The sequence below is a fragment of the Sus scrofa genome, chromosome 6 (genome assembly GCF_000003025.6).
Source record: "Sus scrofa isolate TJ Tabasco breed Duroc chromosome 6, Sscrofa11.1, whole genome shotgun sequence".
NCBI lineage: Eukaryota > Metazoa > Chordata > Mammalia > Artiodactyla > Suidae > Sus > Sus scrofa.
Genome location: NC_010448.4, coordinates 92,063,086 through 92,087,096, shown reverse-complemented (window position 1 = coordinate 92,087,096; position 24,011 = coordinate 92,063,086). Strand labels below are relative to the sequence as shown.

Sequence of the window (24,011 nt, the reverse complement as noted above, 5' to 3'; positions counted from 1 at the left end):
CAAGAATTCTACCCTGAGTTAGGGATTTTCCATATACAACTCTTCCTGGAAATGTCCCCTTATACAGGGCCCCAGGCCTCTTTGAATACTGTCAGACGAGGCATAAAAAAGCAAACAAATGCAAAGTTCCCACTGGAAAACATAATTCTAAGTTATCAACTTATTACATAAATTTCTCCAAAAGAGCGAAAGTAGCATTTAGAAATTGTTTTATTCATTCTAATCACGTTCCTAAATTACTTACTTAAAAAAATTTTAAAGTAGTATATTTAATAGCTTCAATTTGGTTCAAAAATTTAAAGAGTGGTTCTATCAAGGGTGATGAAATCAAGAATAATTTTTTAAAGTTTTCATCATGCTAACTGAATTACATTTGAGGGTATATATGTCCTTTCCCCCCTTTACTTTTAAGTCTTCGTTTATTCTTTTTTTTTTTTTTTTTTTTTGTCTTTTTCTCCTTTTAGGGCTGCACCCGCTGCATGTGGAGGTTCCCAGGCTATGGGTCTAATCAGAGCTGTAGCTGCCAGGCTACACCAGAGCCACAGCAGTGCCAGATCCGAGCCTCATCTGCAACCTACACCACAGCTCATGGCAACACCAGATCCTTAACCCACTGATCAAGGCCAGGGATTGAACCCACAACCTCATGGTTCCTAGTCGGATTCCTTTCTGCTGCCCACTACGGGAGCTCCAAGTCTTTGTTTAGAAGAAAAAAGTTGTTTCTTGACTCCTTTTCAATTTTCCCTTAGGGCATTCCACCACTGTCAGAGAAATTAAATTCTAAAACAAAAATCAAAATAATTTTGCGGAGTTCCCGTCGTGGCGCAGTGGTTAACGAATCCGACTAGGAACCATGAGGTTGCGGGTTCGGTCCCTGCCCTTGCTCAGTGGGTCAACGATCCGGCGTTGCCGTGAGCTGTGGTGTAGGTTGCAGACGCGGCTCAGATCCCGTGTTGCTGTGGCTCTGGTGTAGGCCGGTGGCTACAGCTCCAATTCGACCCCTAGCCTGGGAACCTCCATATGCCGCGGGAGCGGCCCAAGAAATAGCAACAACAACAACAACAACAACAAAAAAGACAAAAAAAAAAAAATTTTGCAAATTTTTATAAGTCCCAAAGCCAGTCAAGAGGAGCAAATATTAGGAAAATAATTGTAAGGGCTACTCCAGAGCAGCACCAGCTAAAAGTTAAGCGACAACCAAGTAGAAAAATCTTTCTGAGTTTAAAATTCATGCCCTCTAGACAGAGTAGTATTTTATTTTCTTCAAGACAAAAATCTACAGGTGAGAAAATCCATATAACAATAAAAACAGGAGTTCTCTTATGGCATAGCAGGTTAAGGATCTGGCATTGTCACTTCTGTGGCGCAGGTTCGATCCCTGGGTTGAGAACATTCACATGCCCTGGGCATGCCCCCCCCAAAATAATAAAAACACATAGCAAGTGATTAAAGAAATGAAATCTAATGGCATTATATATTTTAGTACTTTCAAATCCACAACTTTTATCTATCCCATTCAAATCTAGCTTCTATATATCATTTGTAACTTGTCCGCAAATGACTTTTTAAAATTTTAATTACTAAAGAAATGCTGGGAGTTCCCACTTTGGCTCAGTGATAATGAACTTGACTAGTATCCATGAGGACACATCCCTGGCCTTGCTCAGGGGGTTAAAGATCCGGTGTTGCCATGAGCTGTGGTGTACGTCACAGGCGTGGCTCTGATATGGCGTTGCTGTGGCTGTGGTTTAGGCCGGCAACTGCAGCTCTAATTCAACCCCTAGCCGGGGAACTTCCATATGCCACCGGTGTGGAGAAAGAGAAAGAAAGGAAGGAAGGAAGGGAGTTCCCGTTGTGGCGCAGTGGTTGACGAATCCGACTAAGAACCATGAGGTTGTGGGTTCGATCCCTGCCCTTGCTCACTGGGTTAACGATCCGGCGTTGCTGTGAGCTGTGGTGTAGGTTGCAGATGCAGCTCGGATCCTGCGTTGCTGTGGCTCTGGCATAGGCTGGAAGCTACAGCTCTGATTCGACCCCTAGCCTGGGAACCTCCATATGCTGCGGGAGCGGCCCAAAGAAATAGCAAAAAGACAAAAAAAAAAAAAAAAGGAAGGAAGGAAGGAAAGAGAGAAAGAGAAAGAAAGGAAGAAAGAAGGAAAGAAAGAAATGTAGAGTGCTGAAACAACTATATCCAAACACTAATTTAAGAATATAACTAAGAAACAACCTACTCATTTTGCAAGACTGTATGAGACAACTACCGAACAGTTCAAATCATTTTGCCTTATCATTAATTTAAGATAATAGAAAATTTTTTTCTTCCATCAGTAGGTAAGTACAATTCCTTAGGCCCTCAACAGTAGTCTGACTTTACCTAAAAATACAGACTAGAATAGTATGTCCTAAAAAAGTTATTCAGGAAAACTGCTATCTCCATGAACTTTTCTGCTTCTTCTATTCCCACTTTATTTAGAATGAAAATATAACATATATACTCTTAGTCCAGCTGTAATTAAACCATAAAAATTAGTTTCATCAAAAGTTCCCTTAATTAAGGAGTCATAGGCACAGGTGCTAAACTATCAATCATTATTATTTAAAAACCAATTATGCATTGAGAACTATGTCTAGATACTCATGTTGCAACAGAAGAAATGGTGGGGGAAAAACTGTAATTGTAATGTATACATGTAAGGATAACCTGACCCCCTTGCTGTACAGTGGGAAAATAAAATTTAAAAAAAAAAAACAAAAAACAATTATGTCTGCCAGCTTTTTGGTTAAATCAAAGTTCACACAGTACTAAATCAGTACATTATACAGGACATCCTTTAAAAAATCACTTAAAATATTACATACGAAAGGAAAATGTAGACAAATATTAACTTTTGGTGAAGAATGACTCATCAAGAAACAATTATACAGAATTTGTATCTGAAGTCCTCTAATGTAAATAAATTCGTTTTCTATGTATCCACCTAACAACTAGAATTTATAACACCTTGCCATAAGATGATTCCTGAAAATCTACATAGAAAAGAAAAACTCAGATCAGAATTGGAGGGTTAAGAACCAACACTGACTCAACAGACTATCAGAGAACATGTGCATCTAAATTTTTGAAAGCAAAATGTATTATCTGTCAAATTCTTGATTTTAAATTTAGCTGCATATTTTCCTCAACTATGCTTTCAATTTCACTTGCTGCATAACAATTACATGTAAGTCTTACGAAGAAAGAAAATTTTGTTCTTGAAGATGACAATCTTGAGCCAAATTATAATTTATCTTCTTTAGTAAATCATGTTTAAGCTGCACTGAAGAATAAACTTTGTGTTTCAAGATGTCCACGTATATGGTTGATAAATCTAACCATACCTCTGCAGATGTGAAGACAGTTAAATGGGTATATATTTCAGTGATAGCACATGAAAAATGAGGTAAAAGTTGTCTATCGCTCAAGAATTCATAGCAGCATTTAATGAATCATACTTGGTTAGGTGGACTAATTGACTAGGTGGTTTGACTTCAGAAGTATTTTCTAAGATGCTATCCACATATTTGGGAATAATTTCATATGAAAAACCCAAAGAAGAAAAAGAAAAAAACTAAAAATGTTTTGGAAATGTCTTTAAAATTTTAAGATAATTAGTAAAGTCTTTAACTTTCATGTTTGTTTTTCAGGCTCAACAATAGAACAGTTATATAAAAATTACATATAGTTTCCAAATCATCACAATCTCTAAATAGTGTATTAGAAAATTGAAAAACAAAAAACAAAAAAGGTAGGATAGGGCAGTTTTGGAAATACACAAATCGATGATAAACAAGAGTCTAAAACTCCTGATAATCTAGACAAACTTGCCCTTTTTAAGACGACATGAATAAGAGGGGAAAATGGAGCATGCAAAAGAGAAATGATAGAAATTGATTAGAGAAAATTCCATATAATAAAACTTGTAATAAACCTTTCTCTCCAGCCCATCTCTACAATTTCTAAGTGCTTTTTGCATCTACTTGATAATTATACTCCTTAACGCAGTCAACAAAATCTTTATTATCATGTCACTGGTTTCTTTTATATGATTTTTTTCTTATCTCATATTTAAGTGCCTCCCGAACTGGCAAAATGAGATGTGAAATTCAGGGACTTGTGATCCTATTAGTAACAAGATACCCCCCCAAATATCTTCAAAATTAATTTATAAATTTCTGACTGGATGAAGCATACTTCCAAATTTAGCATACCAAGTATGATCATTTGGAAAGCAAACCGTTACGTAACACCTACTTTATGTCCTTCAGTTAATTACGGACCATAAAGAGTGCTTTTTCATTCTTTTTTTTTTTTTTTTTTTTTACGATAAGCACTGCCCATGTTGCAATTTTTTTCTCAAGACTGTCATTTTTCCCAAAGAGAGAAACAATTTTCTTAAATTCCAAATTTCCAAGAATATGATGGCCGATTCTCTAGGAAAAAAAAGAAAAATGGAAAAAGACAGGTAGCTAGATAGACCGACGGACAGAAATTTTAAGACCTATCGCCTCACATAAGCAGTGATCCAGGCTGATAATGACATTTCCAAGATCCTCAGAAACTATATACCATGCTGCCACAAACATCAGATGAGAACTCAGGGATGACACAAATGCCATCTTGCATTTGACGTTGCACTAATACCTATCTTAAACTTAGTTTTTATCTGTTATCCTAATGCATCCTCATGACTACCTTAAAAGATAAGCAAGGGAGAGTGCCGGCCGCCCAGTGCCCCTACGGGACACACAACCTGGTCAAAGGACACACACACCGTTACATCTTCAACTGGAATAACAGAAGCGATGACAAACGCTTCTGGACTCCAGTGAAAGAGTAATATCGCCTAGAGAACCCTAAACTTCAATTTTGTCAGCAGCGTCTCCTCCCCGCAGTTTCGCCCACTCCGTGGCCGGGGGAACCGCCGCAGGGCTGCGGGGAGGCGGAGGAGGGGCCGGGGGCGGAGGAGGGAGCCACCCGGGCGCCGCTCACCTCGCGCACCTGGGCCTGGGCGGAGGGAGCGACGACGTTCTGGGGATACCTCGGCGAACGGACCAGCAGCTCTGACTCACTCACCTGCGGAGCCGATTTCCATTCATGGAGCTGGGGGGAGTGCTTCGAGCGAGAAGGGCGCCCGCCACTGAGGGCAAGGTGGCGGCGCAGGGAGCGACGCGGCGCGACAGGAACCCTCACTCGGCCCGGAGGCGGGGTGGCGACAGCTTCTCCTCAGCAACCGCACTCTGAAAGCTCCCGTCAGGAAGATCGGCCGTCGGGAGGCAGCACGAGACTAGAAGAGAGGAAGAAGCGTGTGGCGAGAAGAGAAGAGCTCCGTACGGAACTTGCGTCGCCCGCGGCCGCTTACGCTCCCACTGCCTCTCCACGACTGCGGCGCCGCCGCCGACCTCCCCGGGGGCCGCCCCCGGAAGCCCGCTGGCGTCAGTTCCGCTGCCCGGGCTCGCCGGACGTCCAAGCCTCGCCTCTCAGCCTAGCCGTGCGGGCGCGGCCGGCGCGGAGGACGCAGGGGAGGTGTCACCGAGCGGGCGCCGCGCCTGGGCGGGGCCTGAGGCGAGCGCGGCCGTGGGTGGCGAGCGCGGCGGGGCCGGCCCTCCCGCTGTCCTCTGCCGGGCGGTGCAGGCCGGAGACAACCCCGAGGGGCTGGACTCCTCCTGCCGCCTTGATGCAGGGCCGTGCTTGTCTGAGACGACGTCTTAGAGGGCGGCGTAGCCAACCTGCACAGGAGCCTCCCGGGAACGTGGTTAGTGCGACGGGCAGGACAAAGATCTGAGGGCCCTGGGCCGATCTCCGGTCTTGGGTAAAAACCCCCTCCTTCTCGAAACCCTCTCACCACGCCCGGTTTGGACCGCCTCACACGCCTCCTCTGCAGGCGGTGAAGTGATCACCACAGTTGATCACTCCGTTTGTAGAGTTGCTTTGACGACCATTTTTTTTTGGGGGGGGGAATGTACACTATAACTCTGTTAGATTAAGAAACATGACTTTACACAAACATCAGCTCGAATAACTTCCATGTTTAAAACTCTTTAATAACGCCTGGTCAGGCTAAGACCCAAAGTCCATTCTGGGGCCAAACCGCCTGTTGTAACGGGGCCCCAGCCTTTCCCCTCAAGTGAGAATCTTCCTCGTCGCTATGCTACAGCTATACTGGTCTGCTTCCAATTCCCGCAAAAGGAAAAGTGCCTAATAGACCTGGAGCGTCTCTGCTTCTGGTTCCCTTGGCAGGAGCCCTCTTCCTCTTCACCCTCACCCCTTCCCCTCAGCTCCCCAACCGCTCTTCATACTTCGACTTCAGACATCTCAGAGGTCTTGCCCGGACGTCTGATCTATGATCAGTGACTTCTGTATATTATTACAGTATTTCCTAATAGCCCATATCCCAATCTGCAGTTTTCATGTACTAGTTTATTATGTGCCGTCTCCCCCACTAGAATGTAAGCTTTATAAGGTTATTAGGACCAGCACATTAGTCTTTCTTGCCTTAAAGAAATATGATACTATTTTATTCAGGATGAGGAATGATTCATGATTTTTCCCTACGTCCCGAAGCATCAGTAATGTTTTAGACTTTTAATAATCAAAATACACTCTTTTTAAAAAAGCTTTGGACAAAGAGGAAAAGGAAAAAATATCCTATCTTTAGTCCAGCCCAATCACTGAGGGGACTTTGATCAGTCACTTGAGCCTCTCTGGGCTTCAGTTTCCTCACAGCTGTGAAGTTAACGAATGCACGTTATGCATCCAGAAAATCCACCCTAAATGTTAGTAAGAATGTATTTACTATAGTTACCATTTTAAAGCACTTATTAGATGCACCTACCATATAGTAAACACTTTATAAGTTGACTTTTATAACTTTACCTTTTACAAAAAATGCTCTCCCCAATTTTAAAATATCAAATGTTACTAGATGAAACACTGTATCTTAAAAGTTACTTTGAATCCTTGACTAAAGGGATTCCACAGCAGTTGACAGGGGTAAATATCAACTTTTGCAAGGGTCTATCACACCCTCAACCCCCTCAACAGGTTCCCTAAATGACTGTAGGCTTCTTAGGTGTCTCCCAGAATAGACATAGTGACGATGAGGACCCCAAAGGTAAGCCTTATTTGATGACATGGATGAAGCAGAATTTGGACCTTCTAATTCAATCCAATTTAATAAATGTCAATGATGCCTTCCCATTTACTGTTGCTACTCAGGATCCCCCATCTCTAAGCCCGTGTGAAAGGCTCATGAATTGTAATGTCAGGAAATAGGAATATTTCAGATATATACAGATATATCTCCTATGCATAGGAAGTTACAGTATCAGGAAATAGGAAGGCAAAAAAGTTTGATTCTTCCAAAAGCAAAGTTGTGAGAGCTCTCCTCTGAGCACATGCACATCATAGTTTTGGATTCCCAAGTGAGTCTTAAGGACATAAGAGCAGGGTCTCTTTGTATCTTAAATGACAAAGCCCCAGTGCCTAGAACAGTGCCACTGCTTGTTACACAGCAGCATTTTATAAATATCTTGTGGAACAGGTAGATGGATGAATAGGTGAGTGGGCTTCACAGAGGGGCTCAGGAAGCAGGCTAAAACTCTGCCCTCATCCATTGTGATATGGTTGTTCTCAGAAGGGAGAACTATAAAATAGTGTAGAAATCTCAGGGGCACAGAAATCAGTGCCCTCTGAAAGTTGTGTTCCTAACTGTGCTAGATAAACATCACTGGATGAGGAAAGCAACTGGATAGAATCCTCTCTCCTCTTGCATGGGCTGAGGCTAGCCAACATGACACTTGAGATCTCTTCTCCTACACAAGCAATTTTTACATGGCAGAAAGCTACTTTGTACTGCAGCAGAACACAATATAAAACATACTGGCTTTAGGGACAGTCAGAGCTGACACTGAAGGCCCTCTGCTACTATCTGTGACTCTAGGAAATTCACTCTCTCTGAACATCACATTCCTCATCTGTTAAATAAACAAACAACAGTTTTTCCTCATAGAGCAGACACTGCTGGATGCCTAACCAAGAGTCCTTACCCCCTTCTTTCTTGCCTAGCAAACATGACTTGTCTTTCTAATCCATATGACTCACAGAATAACTTGTAATTAATCTAAGCCGCTCATGATGGATGATCTCATTTGCTATGCCAATGACAGAATAGTGGGAAGATGACCAATTTCTAGCAAATGAGACACGAGGCCAGATTTCCTGGGGCTTCCAAGGATTTCCTTTCTTTAAAATGAAACACTAATAAAAAAATTAGACTTCGTTCTTTCAGCATTTCCTTCCTGGAATAATAGTAGCCATCTTGGAACCCTGAGGTAACAAACATGAGTTGAAACCAACAGAGAGGACAGCAAAGAGATTGCAAGAACTTGCTAAGGTGGCATTATCAATGAGCCACTGAACTAACTAACCTTAGAGCCACTTTAAATCAGGACTTCTTGTAATGTGATAGTTTCCTTATTTAAGCCAATTTAATCGGCTTTCGTTATATGCAGCTGAAGGTAACGAATAAATTACTTCACATGAATGCTGTGAAGATACAACCAAATAATAATGGATACTGTACAAAACACCCAGCCAAGTATTTCAAGGTACAAAAGCCCCTATTCCTTTTCTAGTTCACATCCATTAACAACCCACAGGCCTTTTCCAAAAACCTGGCTAAGAGCTCCCAATACCTCTTTTGCAAGGAAAGTTCCTTGCCTTCAGAAGGTGGGGAAGAGGGACAGAGGGTTCCCTGGATAGGTCCCTCAAATTTTTTGTCCCAAAAAGACAATGCCAAGTGGATAGTGGTGAAGCTGCTGCACTCCAGAACAAGAGCAGAGTGTATTCCTGTAGGGTAAGCCACAGTGGCCTAAAAACCCTTGAATATGGTATCTTGAGAAAGGCAGTTATGGTATTTAAATGGAGAACTTCTAGGAATTCCTGTCGTGGTACAGCGGAAACTAATCTGACTAGAACTAATCTGACTAGGAACCATAAGGTTGCAGGTTCAATCCCTAGCCTCGCTCAGTGGGTTAAGGATCTGGTATTGCCGTGAGCTATGACGTAGGTCACAGATGTGACCTACATTGCTGTGGCGAAGGCCAGCAGCTGTAGCTCTGATAGGACTCCTAGCCTTGGAACTCCATGTGCCACAGATGCAGCCCTAAAAAGAAAAAAAAAAAGGAAAAAAAAAGACAACTTCTAAATGCACCTCATCCCCAGGAAGTGCATTTTTCCAGCTCCTCCGTGACACTGCTGCTTTAAAAGAGTGCTTCTCTTGTGCACCTTCTAAGCCTGCTGGCTTTCCTTAGCCTATAGCCAAAGGAATAAATGCCTCAAAAACTATAAGCAAAAAAGGAGAGCTAATTTTCCAATTCAGTGCTACTTTCCATTCAAGTAGTACAGACAGCAGTCTGAGAATGGCCCAGGCTCAAAACTTGAAAATATTCTTCTTTTTGTACTATGACCCTTTCCTTCAGCTGCCATGCCCTAACTGCCATGTGGTTCTGGAGTCTGTTAAGCCAAGGAATACCCAACAAATACACAGCTTCATTCCGCCCCAAAGGCACTTATTAGACAAGACTGTGCTAGAGTATATGATGCCAACTGACAAGGCAAAGAAAAGGCTGCTCACCCAATACTAAAAAGGGGTGTCCAGGTGTGCTAGGACAACCCTTAACTCAAAACTTGAGCTCTAGGACCAGACAAATCAAGCCCTGGGTTCCCATCATCTTTTCCTCCTGAGTAGCAACCAACAGCCAAATCCTTAAGTCTTTTTAACATCAACCATTATGGCAATGAAATTTATGATAAAAAAATGTGCCATAATGAACACCATCTCATTCACTCTAAGCGATTTCTGCTTCATTAATTATTATTAATTAAAGTCTTGTTTCAACTGGAAATCTCCTCCATGTCCCAATTTGCTCTTCAAGTCCAACCAACCTCGCTAATCCTTGCTGCTGAAAAGGAGCGCTGGTCTGGCTGGCTTGCTCCCAAGGGAATCTGGCAGGTGGCTGCCACAGGTTAGCTCCACAATTTGAAGTCCACAACACTTGGCCTCCAGAGGAATGTTGGGCCCACTTCTGAATAAACTGGCTGCCACTGAAAATTTCTCACTGGGCCCTGTGCCAGAATCATTCTCTGTGCCATTTTCCTCCAATACACAGATAACAATGCTCTAGGAGTACCAGGGAAGAATGACAACTGCACCAACAGCTTAAGACACAAAATCATAGAACCTCCAAGTTGGGGTGAGAGTGAGGAAAGGTGAATATAATCTGCTTACGTTTCTGCTTACCTGAACATTCGGGAATGCTGAGTCCATCTTGTATCCTCAATATCACTTCTTGATCCTCCCACTCTGTATTCATAAACCACAGATTTCTAAGCTCATTTCAATTCTACTCACAAATACTGGCCCCCGATATATGCTATGGCCCTGAGATGACAAAAATGAACAGAATGTAGTTTCTGCTCCTAGGAGTTCACAGGCTCTGGGGAAAACAAGTCATGAAAGTGAACAGAGCAAGCTGCTAAGTGCTACTGAGTACACTGGAACACCATCTATGACACCTGGTTAGGAACAAAATTAGGTTTGTTTATTTCATTCTTTTACAAGTTATCTCCTGAGGATAGGAGGAAGCTGGAGGTGGAGGTGGTGGTGGTAGTTGTGGTGAGCAACTTGGAAGTCCCAGTCTTAGCCTTAAGTTAGCTTTTTTCAATGCTCATTTTCAAGAAATACCGGAGAATGACTATATAAGATCCCAGAGAAGATGGGTTGGAGGATGGTAAACTAAGTAGAAAAAAATACCCCTCCTCACTGCAGCACTTTTTATGCTGTTAATCACATCTTTCTTTAATTCTATTCCATTCTCTTGACTATTCTCCCACCTCATTAAATCAATCAGAAACATACAAGATATCTACTAGCGATCTGATAGTCATTTTAGGTTCGGCTTCTTTCCCCCCATCTTATAACTTGCATTTCCTAGATTGGTACACTAGGTTTCCCTTGCTCTACTCTTTTTCTAAACCATCTTATTCACTCATATGGTTTTAACTACCATCTATATGAGTACAAATCCCATATCTATAACTGCAGTTTTGTAGTTTTCCCTGAGCACCAAAACACAAATGTTTACTGGAAATCTTAACCTTGTTATCCCATGGGAACCTCAAAACTCAGTCTATACAAGGCTAAATGTCTTTCGACAAAATTCACCACCTTCCTTCTATCATCTCCCCTTTACCCCCAATCTTGGCTAGAGTAATGTCCCAATATACTCACCTGCTCAAGCAGAGTGAGCGTCAGCCTCTACTCCTCTTCCCATTCCATTATCCACTGTGTCCTATTAATTCTATCTCCTGAGTGTCTCTCAAATCTGCCCTTTCCTATCTTCATTACTACAGTCTTATAGCCTTGTTTTAGTCCTCAAAACAAGAACTAAATGGTAGTCTAAATGGTACCAGAAAACCATTTGGCTACTCATATCCCCAACCAAACTTTTTAAGCTCCTTAAGGAAAGAGACACTGTTTTCCTCACTTTGGGACTGTGCCTTCCTATTCCCCCAAAATACTGCTGAACACAGTACTTTGCACGTTTGCTGAATGAAGAATAAATAGAGGCTGTAGTTTCAACATACTGGAATTTGTTTTACCTACTTCCCTCCTTTACAAAGTGATGGTTTGGCTCTTTAACAATCTATTATTCTAATGTAAAATCTATCAGAGATATAATTAATCCCAATAGTTTGCTTTGCTAAGAAAAAAAAAAAAAAAAAAAAAAAGAGAGAGAGAGAGACCGCACTTTAGAAACAGAAGCCACTGTTGTCTTTATAAAACACAGAATTGTGCTGCTGCTGCTGCTGCTTGCTTCAGAAGGAACTGTACATTACAGCTGCTGGGGTAATTTTACAATGGACTAGACAAGGTACAGCTCAAAGCAGGACACAAACACAAGTCTCAAGGGGAAACAAATGCAAACAAGTACACAGCTGTGGGGCTCCAAGGACATTTCCCCATCCATGCTGGACTTGAGAGGGATAAAAATTTTAGAAACTAAAGTGAAACCCAGAGTAGTCACACATGCCCACCAGTTGGCTGCTTTAAGTACAACATGACACACCAATCAGGTTGGACTGTGCGCACAGGAGAGTCATTTCATTTTTCCTTATTGCTACTACACCAGGGGAGTCAGTGCATTCGACACATTGTCTTTACTTGCACAATCCTTGGAGGGTTTCCTATTTTCCATTTTAAAGAAGAAAATCTGCCTTCCCCACCTTATTCTGTTTTTTTGTTTTATCTTCTTTTGTTTTGAGCCCATTCTCTCCACTCCCTTTCCTGGGCTCCCAAACAGCAGCCAGAGGTTCTAAGTCAGTAGGAGTAGAGTAAGGGGAGAGCACCAACCTAGCCTCTCTCCCTGCCCAGGGAGAAGGCAAGTCCTAATAAATGGGGGGAGAGGGGAGAGAAAAACCAGAGAATCCCTTCTCCCCAGTCTGCTTAGAAGGCCAAAAAGGAAAGAGTGCCCTGCATAATCCTACCATGATCAGACATTAAGAAGGAAGGCATACCAGCTACCATCCTGGATTGGCCTAGGCTCAATCAATGTAAATAAAAATAGCTTCCCCCAATGTAGTTTCCAAAACTGCATATTAGTTTGTTTGAGATGACTTTCTACCCTGAAGGGGAAGGAACTTTCATCCTTGTTACACATGATGCCAGATCTAAAACACTGTCCACCAGCCTCGAAGCTATCCCATGGGTCAGTTAAGAAGCCAGCGTTCCCTTGGGTGCCCATCTTGTTGTCCTCATTTATAGAACTCTAGACAAGAAAAAGAAAACTATCCAAGAACATCGTTGCTTGGCCAAAGAGGAGGCTATGGAGGAGCTATTGAGTAGGTGGGAAACAGGAGCTTTTTAGGGAGGTTCCATACTTTCAGGTACCTTCTTCTTCAGCCTTGATCTAAGCCTAAGTTCCCAGCAACAACAGCCCCCGCTTATCCCCAGAGGCCAGCAGTAGCATCTCAATGCCCCAATGATTCAGGCTGGACTGGAAAAGTGATCAATGAACAGTGCTCTCCTTTCCCAGATTTTAGCCATATTCTCTCCATTCTCTTCCCATCTCTCTCCTTCTTCCCCCATGTCTATCCCTTAACCCTTTAACCCTGGATAACCAAGTAGATTGATTCTAGAACATCCTCAGAAAAGGAAGGCCCCAGGTAAATAAATGAAACCAGATCAAGAAAAAGCAATAAGAGAAACCAACTCCAAAGAATGGATAGGTATGGAAGTTGCCAGAAGCCCTTCTGATTTCATGCCAGTTGGGCAGGCCTTCTGCTATGCCTTCATGTAAGTTTGAAAGCAGTCCAGCCCAGGGAGGACATCATTGGGTTTAGGATGCAGATTCTTGGTCTTCTGCAGCCAAGGAGCTAACCCTGACCTTGCCAGCTAACAGCAGGATCACTGTAGCCATGCAGAGAATTCATCATCACATAGGCAGACAGGCAGGCAGGCCAGCAAGCAAGCTGAGTGAACATAAAAAAATAAATAAAAGGAGGTCAGGGAAAGAGAGAAGAGTATAAGGAACGCAGAAGAGTGGAAGAAAGGGAGCAAGAGACTTGTCTAAGAGGATGAGGTTGGGGTCCCCCCAGGGCTTCCTCAGAGCTTAAGAAAGAAGCACCACTTTAACCAAATCGAAAAAAGCCAAAGCTTGTTGCCAACACCATTTCTCAATCTGCATGTACCACCTTCCTCAAGGTCAAGGGTATTTTTCAAGTCTCAAAGATATTTTTTTTTTCTTTTTTAAGGATAGAAAGAATATCACAGCAAGAAGTCATATTCTTGCCCTTGCCCACGCTGTTTCTCTTGCTTTTATTTCTTACATGGCATGCACAATGCCAAAGGGCTAAAAAATGCATTTCAGGCCTCAGCTCAAAACCCAACTGGAGAGAGTGAGGCAAAGAGAGAAAAAGGAAGAACACAAACTTGTTGCTGAGAGTAGGTGACTACCACCAACTCGTAATGGACATCTGCAAATGCTGGTGAATGACTGGACTCTACAGGAATACTGCCCTGATCTCAGCCCTAAAATGCACCCAAGAAGACAACACGCTGAGCCCACTGTCCCAAGAGAGCTCCCCTCCCCAAAGGGTGACTGAACACGAAGTAGACAGTATATGAAGGCGATGGACAGGGCAGATGGAGTGTTGGCATCACTCTCTTTAGGCACTTGTGTAAGGAATGTAGGCTCTCCAGTGAGCTGCCTCCTCCCAAAGCCCTCCATTCTGTTCTTCAACTGGGCTGTGCCCATGGGGCACCCCACACTGTAGCCAGTAGGAAAGAAATAAAGGAGGAGTTACTCAAAAGTCCTGATGCCTTCACCATAATCAATGTTTGTGCTACGTTTTGTGAAGTTGCTGAACAAAGTAGCCAACCAGAACAGAACCTGGGATAGACTGTTTTGCATAGCAAATCTGGGTCTGTACAAGGGCTGCTGGGGAGGGGAAATTGTAGCTCTAACTGCATAGGCCCATATTCAGACTGGTCTTCCTCTGACTGGCCTCCAGGCCTGAGCTAGGTCTAAAGCGTCATGGCTTCATCACCAGACTGGGGCAAACCCAAGCCCAAGCTCCTCAAAAAGAGGAATTTCCACTGAAGTTGCAACTCCTTATCCCAAGCAGTGGGATAGGAAAAAATGAACAGTCAAGGAAAGAGGGAGCCTTGCTTCAAGGCCAGCAGGCACTGAGCTAGAACCCCCTACTTTTCCGGTTCTGCAAGACAGCCAAACCCCATCTCTATCCAGGGAGATGGGGGAGAAAGAAAGAAAAAAAAAAAAGCCCATGCCACCCACTCACATGCCCTAATGGGAAACCAGAAAAAATTCATTTGTGTAAACAGAAGCAATAGGGAACAGCAAAATCCCCAGTCTATCCACAGGACACGCTGAAATCTAGGATGAACCAAAGTGTCAGAGGACAGCCCAGAGGAAGGGTAGATGCACTTGCAGGAAAAGAGTGCAGGGCAGTGCAGAAGAGGGAGCCTGCAGCCAGAAAAAGATATTATCTGCACAGAGGAAGGGTGGAGCCCAAGCCCCACCTTGGGGAAATAACCACCACCTACCTAGCCAGGCCAAAGAACAGGTCAGGTCAAGAGTTCCTTCTGATGGCTCAATGTTTCTGGGATGTAAACTCACTGGGCATGGGAGGGATTTCCAGATTTTGGCAATAGACTCAAGTTGTAGTATAAAAATAATATTTAGTTTTTGCTTTTTTTCCTTACTTTAGACCTAAGGGTCATTTGTTTTAAGACACCTCAGTTAAAAAATATTGAAACATAAAGAGACTTGACCATCAGGGAAAAAACAAGCCAAGAGTTGAGAAATGCTATGAAAGTAACTCCAGACCCAGGTTACCGGAGAGGAGGACGGGACAGAAAGAAAGGAGACATAAGAGGAACGGCCAGGGGCCAGTCATCTCAGCAGCTCCGAGACTTGTCATGTCTGAAAGTGCAAATGTCAATGGATTTTAACCATTTTGAGGTTGTGATCTTTTTAAAAGCTCAATGAATATGGAAGTCAATTCCTTCAAATGAAAAACAGCTGGCGCTCTGGCTGGAGGCTTGCTGGGTTAGGGGTATTTCAGCCCCACCTGCCTCCTCTCCCACCCCCACCCCGCACCCCCCAAAAAAGGTACAAAAGGTTGCAGTTCTGCAGCATTACCGTTACAGGGAAGGCACTGGTTACCCACCAGCAGGCGGAAGGAAGACAGGGTCGTGTCACTTCAGAGCTAAGTGCCATAGTGCCTTAAGTCTTACTAGGGGCTGGATGTCTGTCAGGGAGGACGTGTATGGCGGGGTAGAAAAGGTGGCGAGAGGAATAAGGGAAAGGGGAGTGGCAGCTGGGGGAGGGGCAACCAAAACCATCAGCATTAAAAATCTTCCTACAAACTGGATTCTCAACCCATTAAAACATCTAGTATCCTAAAATATTGATCTGGAATCTGGTTTCGTTTTTCTTTTTAAACAAATCTAGACCTTTTCTGATTAAGGCTCCTAAAAAAATCCTTCCCTCCTCCCACCCACTTTCTCAAGCCCCTCACTTTCCCATCTAAAGTATCAAACCCAAACCTACCAGCTTTTGTCCGCAGGGCTGCAGAGCCGACCTTACCAAGCTGTCAGGCATGAGTCTTTAGCACTGTGAGTCACATGAAACACCTGTGTGTATGGTGGGCACCAGTGCTGCCTCTCTTGGTCCAGTGGGGTCAGGGCCAGATGTGACAAGATGAGGTGAGGGGTGGAGGGCGTGAGGTGAATATCAGAGATTTCTGGCTGGTGGTCTGGCTTACTGGCCCTCTTCCCCACCCTTTCGCCCCCTGTATAGAAGTAGAAGGTACCAAGGCCTTCTGCATTCCTCCCTACCCCACCTCCCTCCTCCCTGCTTCCTCTGGATTTGGGTGGCACAGCTCTTGGGGCTTGGAAAGCTTTCTTCTATCCAGTGAGGTAACAGCGTTCTGCCTTCAAGCGAAGTACATGGTGCGCAGAGTATCCTGGTGAACCTGCACGGCTTTGGCCAGGGCCTGGGGGTCCCGCCCATTGCTCTGCCCCGATATGTGGCTCCCCTCTCCACTGAAAAGGAAAAAGGAAAGAAGTCCTTCCTGGTGAACCGAGCCTCTACTAATCCCTTCTTCCACCCCTATGGGACCAATTCCCATTCCAGTTTAAAAGAAAACCCCAACCCAGATTTGGGCAGTTAAGACCAAGGACACCAAATTGGACATACTCCTTTCCTTCTACCCAAGGAAAGTTGAGCGGGTCTGGTACCAGAGGCTGAAGCAAAAAGGAAGTCAGCCTGATCCCAGGCCTCACCTGTCATGCTCCTTGTCCACTAGGTGGTATCTTGCCCGGAAAGCCACCAAGCGGGCATAGTAGGCAGGTGCTGGAATTGAGACGGAGCGTGTGCATCGTACATAAGTGTGGCACAGCTGGTACGTCAAGATCTGGAGCTCATCCGCTGTGAAACGGTTGTCATCCCAAAGGACATAGTAATGGGATGGTCGGCTGGTGCCCTGGGAAGATAGGAAGGTGAGGGGCCCCAGGTTGGGCAGAGGGGATGAATGATGTTAAGGAACAGGATCATATCAAGGGTATGGCTGGATTGGAAGATCCACCCATGAACAGGCAAACCCAAAGTCACCTATGTCATAAAGCATCCATCTTATGGGCAACCTGCCTAAACATTTAAAGTGCACCTCTGTTCAAGTGCATGAAAGGCTTACTAAGAGAACAATCCTTATCTGAATGCCACTCAGTGATGACTGATACATTCTAGAGGCAGTGGGAATAATCGACTAATCTTTGACCCATTGGAAACCCCAGGACATAGCCCAGCTACCTGGATGCCTGCGTGGCTGCACAGATAGAAGTCAAACTCAAATGGGTGGGTGATGTTGGTGTCCACAGTAGTCCCAGCTGGGATGTTACCACTCTTCCCAATCTGTATAGAGACAAAGACAACCAAGATCCCAAGACCTGCCTGGCCCTAACCAGGGCCCCAACTCAATTCTAATCTGACGCCACCAGAATCCCAATAGTAAAGTGAAAGTTGCTATTCCCAGAGGGTATTGGGTATTGAAATAACAGGCTTCTAAAGTTACACAGACCTGTGTTTAACTGCTGCTTTCACCATTTATTAGCTGTGTGATCTTAGCAAGTCACTTAACCTTTCTAAGGTTAAATTGGAGATAATAATAGTACCTACCTCACAGGGCTGCTGTGAGGAAGACGCCTTGTACAGTGTCTGGCACATAGGAGAAGTTCAATAAATGGCAGTTCCCTTTCCCTTCTCTGGGAGCTGGTCTATATATGGGGTCTATAGGCCAGGGAGCTAGGAGGAGGGAGATGAAGTATAAGGGAAGGAGGGGAGAAGGGGGAAACAAAGGGAAGCAAGTGGCAGAGGAAGGACCACAAGAGCTAAGGGGAAGAAAGGGGCCAGGGAGGAAGGACAGGCCAAGGACTAAATTCTCAGATTTTATTTCAAGGGCTTCTTCCTTATTAGAGAAGGGAGACAAGTCGAGGGTATGGGTGGCTTCCTCAATCCCTCACTCACTCGCTCATTCTTGTCAGCACAAAAAAGGCGGGTATGATGGCGTTTCTGCACCACAATATAAGTGATCCCAGGCTGGTAGTCCTTTTCCAGTTTGATGCAGGCATCACGAATGGCCAGCAGCTCATAGTGGAGGATCTAGGCACAGGGTGAGGAGGGAGACAAAGAGACATAGAGCTCCTCTTGAGTTTACACATCTTTCTATGGGGTTGTAATATGGCTTTTTGTTCAGACTCCCTTTATAAGCTGACACCCAACCATTAGACATGACGAGCCCTTCCTGCCAAAATTAGCCTTATACAGGCATACCCTGGAGATGTTGTGGGTTCAGTTCCAGACCACTATAAAAATTTTTTGGTTTCTCAGTGGATATCAAAATTACATTAATATTATACTAGAGTCTATTTAAGTGTGCAGTAGCATTATGTCCAAAAAAAACTCCAATGTACATACCTTAATTAAAAATAACTTTATGGCTAAAACATGCTAACCATCACCTGAGCCTTCAGTGAATCTTAATAGTAATACCAAAGATCACTGATCACAGACCACCATAACAAATAAAATAATAATAAAAAGTTTGAAATATTCAAGAATTATCAAAATGTGACACAGAAACATGAAGTGAGCTATTGGAAAAACAGTGCTGATAGACTTGCTGGATGCAAGGCTGCCACAAACCTTCTATTTGTAAAAAATATGCAATATCAGTGAAGCATAATGAAGCGAAGCACAATAAGGTATGCCTGTAGACAGTTCACCTGACATGTTCCTATAAAACCTTAGCTTGGAGGCTTAGTATCAACAGAGAACACTACCTGGTTCCTATGCATAATGAAACCTAACATCAAGACACAGAACCAAGATTTACAGAGAAATCATAATGCCCACAGAAAGGTCAATTTCAGAATCAAGAGGAAAATGTGAGTTGCTCATGAGCTCTAAAAGCATACAGCATTGGGACCACCATAGAGGAGCAAATACACAGTTCAGAAATAGGTATAGAGGGATTAGATGAACTCAGTTCTACAAAAAAGCAGTATTATAAGAAGAGGGACTAGCTACCACAGGTGAAAAACCATAGGTAGGCAGTAGCTGCCTTGTGGCCTTGGATGTCAGATACAGGGAGTAAAAACTGTATGGCTAAAGTTAATAATATTTGGAATCAATTAGAACTAGGTTTAAACCCAAACTTTATCTACTTGTATTGCCTCAACCAAGTTACTTAACCCTTTTAAGTCTCATTTTCTCCATATCAACTATAGTTATCAATAAGCTCAGCCTCACAAAGCTGTTGTGAAGACTAAAATAAATTATTAAGAGAAAGCATTAAAAAACCTAGTATGGGCTTAATAACTGTGATTGCTTTTCTAAGTAGTTTGAATTTTAACCCCAGGCTATATGAAGTCACTAGACATTTATGAACACAGACGTATTATGATAAATTTCTCTGGTATTTTAGGAAATACTGGATAACTTTGAGGAAATTTAGCATAGTGTCAAGACCATAGACTTTGGAATCAGACTAATTTGTCTGAATCCCAGTTCCACCACTTATTACCCTGAGTGACACCGAAGAAATCATTTAACATTTTCAAGCCTCAGTTTCCTCATTTATCAAATGGAATAGTAATTATTATTATTATTTCATAGGGCTATTGTAGGCATTAAATAGAACACATACAAAATGCTTAGCACAGTTCATGGCACATAAGAGATACCCAATAAATGATAGTTATATTACTATTTATTAAATAGTAGTCAAGGAGACCACTTCAGAATAGTAGCTACACAACAGAAGGGAGAAAGGATTGGAGGAACATTGTGAAGGAAGGTCAACAGCACTGACCTTCAGCAATGTGGCCTGCAGACCAGCAGCATCACCCAGGAACTTGTCAGAACTACAAATTCTAGGGTCCTATCTTAGACTCACTGAATCAGAAACTAAGGATAGAGCCCTACAGTCTATTTTAATAAGCCCTTCAAAAGATTTTGATGGATGCCAAAGTTGAGAACCACTGGTCTGAAGAATCAGTCTTCAACATGAACTAGTAAAAAGGCACTGAGGAGGGTCTTCTACTACAAGAAAGGTCTATCGGTGATTGTACACACCATCTCTCAGTTGTCATGTCTGCTTCCAAGTCTATTCCACTTAATCTCCCTCCCTAAGTAGCAGTACCTCCCAGTACCAAAAGCTTAGAAAAGGCAGCAGTACTCTACTACCATCTGGCCCCCTGGCCTCAATGTGAAGGTTTCCTTTTCCTATTGTGGGCCCTACCTGGGGGAGCTGGCCTTCAGGAACCCCATCTCGGTAGAAGATGATGCGGGTAGGCTTGAAGCGGGTGGACTTGTAGAACTGGATGAGCAGCTCACGTACCATGTAGGATAAATCTTCAATGATCTCCTGCCGCGGTCGCTGCACCCGCACAGTAGCACAGTAACGGCTGGGGTGGGCATCCATACTACCTACGACCTGATAATCAAAGGGACAGGATCAGCTCCTAGAACCTCCACCCTCCCAGCATGTTAGATTGTGGGTTTGGGAAAAGGCTTCTTATTAAGAAAACTATGCAATCAAATGAGTGGGTTTTTCTGCATTCAATAATCCCTGGTTTCAACATCTATACTATCACAAATATGGAAATTACTTACTTTGATCTTCTTGTTCTCCTCTCAAATGGAGTTAAGAATACTACTTACTTGCAGTGCTGTTGTGGTATACAGAAGGCACCTTATACAGGGCCTATCCCATAATAGGTACTCGATAAGTCTGATTTTCCTACCCCTTGTAGAGGCATGTGAAGCTTTGGCACTACTAACTCAAAGAGTGAGCTCATCGAAACACAAGTTTTAATTCAAGTGCTAATCTACCCTAGGAACCATAGTGAAAAGGCTTCTTGAGGGTGGTGCAAACATTAATATTATTTTCTAAGGGGACAGTGGCCACAGCCCAGGATGAATGGCCACAAGGAAAGTAAAGGTAAGCAAAGTATAGGGTTACCCTGCATTTACTGAGATAGGCCCAGTCTGCCTAGAGAAACATGAGGAAAGAGAAGTAAAAAGAAGGCCTGGGCCCTTTAGCAATTCAGAAGCTCCTATGAGACAGCAAGCAAAGAAGTCAGGAGAGCAAATGGAGAGTTATCTAATCTACTAAATGGATCAGGGGTAGGGATGGGGAAGAGTAAAGGACAATCCCAACAACCAAATAACTCCCTTAAAAGGGATTCCAGAGAAGAGATATGGTAGTAGCCATATCCCAAAAGTGGGCACAGAGAGAAGGAAACTCAAACACAGAAAAGAGTGACAGAGATGAGGCCAAGTCATTGGCCACAGGCTACACTCTCACTGCTCTCTTTGAAAAGAAGACATCAAACAGAGTTAGTTTTATTAAGTTACCAAAGGAGTGGTTAATGGAAATGATGAGCTGAAATACAAAGATCTTGTGAAGGCTCAAGTGCCAGAGCTGAGGGAAGGAAATCATGTGTAGTCCTGGGGGCTCAGAGCAAAGAGGAGAAGCTTATGAGGAAGTTGAAAAGTATCACTCACTGCTGTGATAGAAGGCTTTTTCCCGTCCCCTGCCGGGGGGTGTGTAACATCCGCTCCCAGGAATATCACTGGTTGTTGAAAGACGGCAGAACTAAACAAGAAAGAGAAAATGAATGGTGAGGAGTTGGGTCTTCTCTTCCTGGCACCATTTAGCACCCACACCGGTTCTCTCTCCCTTGTGTCTGATTCACTGTGCCTAGACAGGGTCCTATCTTTTCATCAATCCCCCAGTATGAGACCTTGCTTATTAACAAGGGCAAGTGGGCTATGGAGTTCATACCGCTGGTGTGGGACTAGGATGTTGTTGATGCCACCAAGTTTGACATTGATCTTCAGGCAGAGGTTGGACAGAGTCTGAGGTGAGGTCTTCACCACATTCTTCACTTGCACACACTGTGTAGCCATTCCCAAGAGTGTATCTCCAACACGTTTCACTTCAGCTATAAGCAGGGAGAGAACTGATGAGTGCATTCAACAAATATTTACTGAATGCCTACTAGATGCCTGCAACTTTATGGGATGCAAGAGAACACAATGCAACCGCTAACACATAGGGTCCCTACTCTTACAGTGGTTACTACCTGGTGATTACTCTTAAAAACCATGAAAAGTACAACAGTGATGAATGCTACAACAGAAAGCTTCATGCAGCTATGAGAGCATTTATGTTGGGTAATCACTTAGCTAGGAAAAGATTCTTGAGCAAGTAATGACTGACCTGAAATCTAAAGACAGAAAAGAATTTAGAAGGAAGGGAGAGTATGGAAGAGAGCATTCCAGGCAGAGGGTACAGAATGCAAAGATGCACTGTGGTAGGACATAGCAACATGTGTTTGAGAAACTGAAAGGCCAAAGTAACTACAAAGGAGAGTAAAGGAACCACCATGTAAGAGAAAGAATGCGGTCATTAAAATGTGATCTACAGAAGGAATGCGGGTAGCTTATATTAAGAAGGCAGTCATCAGGATGAAGAAAAACAGATTCAAGAGATATTTAAGGGACCTGGAAACCATATATGTGAGTAAGGGAAAGCAGTTTTTATGCATAACTTCTGAGTTTCTAGATTTTTGTAATAGAACAGATAGATCATACGTTCTTTCTGAGACATTTTGAGTTTGAAGGTTTGTTTTGTTTTGTTGGCGTTTTAGGGCTGCACCCACAGCATATGGAAGTGCCCTGGCCAGGAGTTGAATCAGCACTATAGCTGCTGGCCTACACCACAGCCACAGCAACAAAGGATCCAAGCTGCATCTGTGACCTACACCACAGCTCACAGCAATGCCAGATCTTTAACCCACTGAGAGAGGCCAGGGATCAAATCCGTGTCCGCATGGATGCTAGTCAGGTTCGTTACCGCTGAGCCATGACAGGAACTCCCTGAAGTGTTTTTAGGTTATCCCATTGAGGATATCAATCAGGCAACTGCATATAGTAATTGAAAATTCAAGAGTAGTCTGAAATGGAGATGCAAATTTATGAGATATCTAGGTACAGGTAGTAATTGAAGACATGGTCTTGAGATCATCAAGGAAGAGAACAGAATGAAAGGAGAAGAAAGCTTAGATCTGGATCTTGAGGAACTCACAATAATTGTACAACAGGAAGAAGATGAGTCTGCAAAGGACAAAAATCCAGAAAACTAAGGAGAAAATCAAGACAGTGTTATATCATGAATGCCAAGGCAAGGAACAGTGTTTCAAGGAGGAGAAATTATTCAACCAAGTCAAATGCTTCTAAGAGATAGATGAAGACCAGAATTCTGGATTTAGTGACAGCAAACAAAAATTAATATATAGAGGCAAAAACTATTTTGGTGATATAAAGTACCAAGGAGGAGACAAATGTAGGATCAATGAAGGGTTTAATGTGTTCTCCATGGGAGAGACTTGAGCATGTTTAAGAAGATGAAGGGGTCGTTACTACTTCCAAGAAATATAGTTAATAGTAAATCAGTGTTTCTACAGAGAACATTGAGGAGAGCCAAATAAAATACAGAAATCATCTTTCTGAAGGCAGCAGTGAGGTGCTAAGACAACAAGAACTAGAACAGCTAACACTCGAGAGACGGAAAGAATCTCACATAGGTGAGCCAGCTGCTGTAGCTGTTTTTGCCCTGAATATATTTGCTGATTCTAGGTGTGGGCAAGAGGCTGAGATTCTAGGCTTTGCACCAACAGAAGAACCACTGCCAGGGGACGGAGAAAGCAACAGAGTTTCTTGCAAAGACAGATTAGTTCTAAATGCGAAAGATTAAAAAAAAAAATTTACTTCATGGCCCAGTGGTAAAGAACTTGACTAGCATCCATGAGGATGTGGGTTTG

At 43.3% G+C, this 24,011-nt stretch overlaps 2 protein-coding genes across 8 annotated transcripts in view; both read right to left on the bottom strand.

Moving 5' to 3' along the window:
• The window catches only part of AGO3 (eukaryotic translation initiation factor 2C, 3), a 144,049-nt gene extending 138,715 nt beyond the window's left edge, over positions 1–5,334 (bottom strand). The window contains exon 1 of one of the 4 annotated variants that reach the window (XM_021093288.1): positions 5,114–5,334. Coding sequence is in view for 1 of the 4 variants with exons in the window: in NM_001194974.1 (NP_001181903.1) it covers positions 5,114–5,132 (19 nt within the window). In the remaining 3 variants the exon portion in view is untranslated. 4 annotated transcript variants of the gene reach the window in all.
• Positions 10,620–24,011, bottom strand: part of AGO1 (argonaute 1, RISC catalytic component) — a 38,374-nt gene continuing 24,982 nt past the window's right edge. For 2 of the 4 annotated variants that reach the window (XM_005665209.3, XM_021093293.1), the window contains 7 exons: positions 21,971–22,130; positions 21,691–21,781; positions 20,423–20,617; positions 18,148–18,282; positions 17,434–17,535; positions 16,908–17,107; positions 10,620–16,667 (listed from right to left, as the gene is read on the bottom strand). In XM_005665209.3, the coding sequence (XP_005665266.1) occupies positions 16,559–16,667; positions 16,908–17,107; positions 17,434–17,535; positions 18,148–18,282; positions 20,423–20,617; positions 21,691–21,781; positions 21,971–22,130 (992 nt within the window). In that variant the 3' untranslated portion in view covers positions 10,620–16,558. 4 annotated transcript variants of the gene reach the window in all.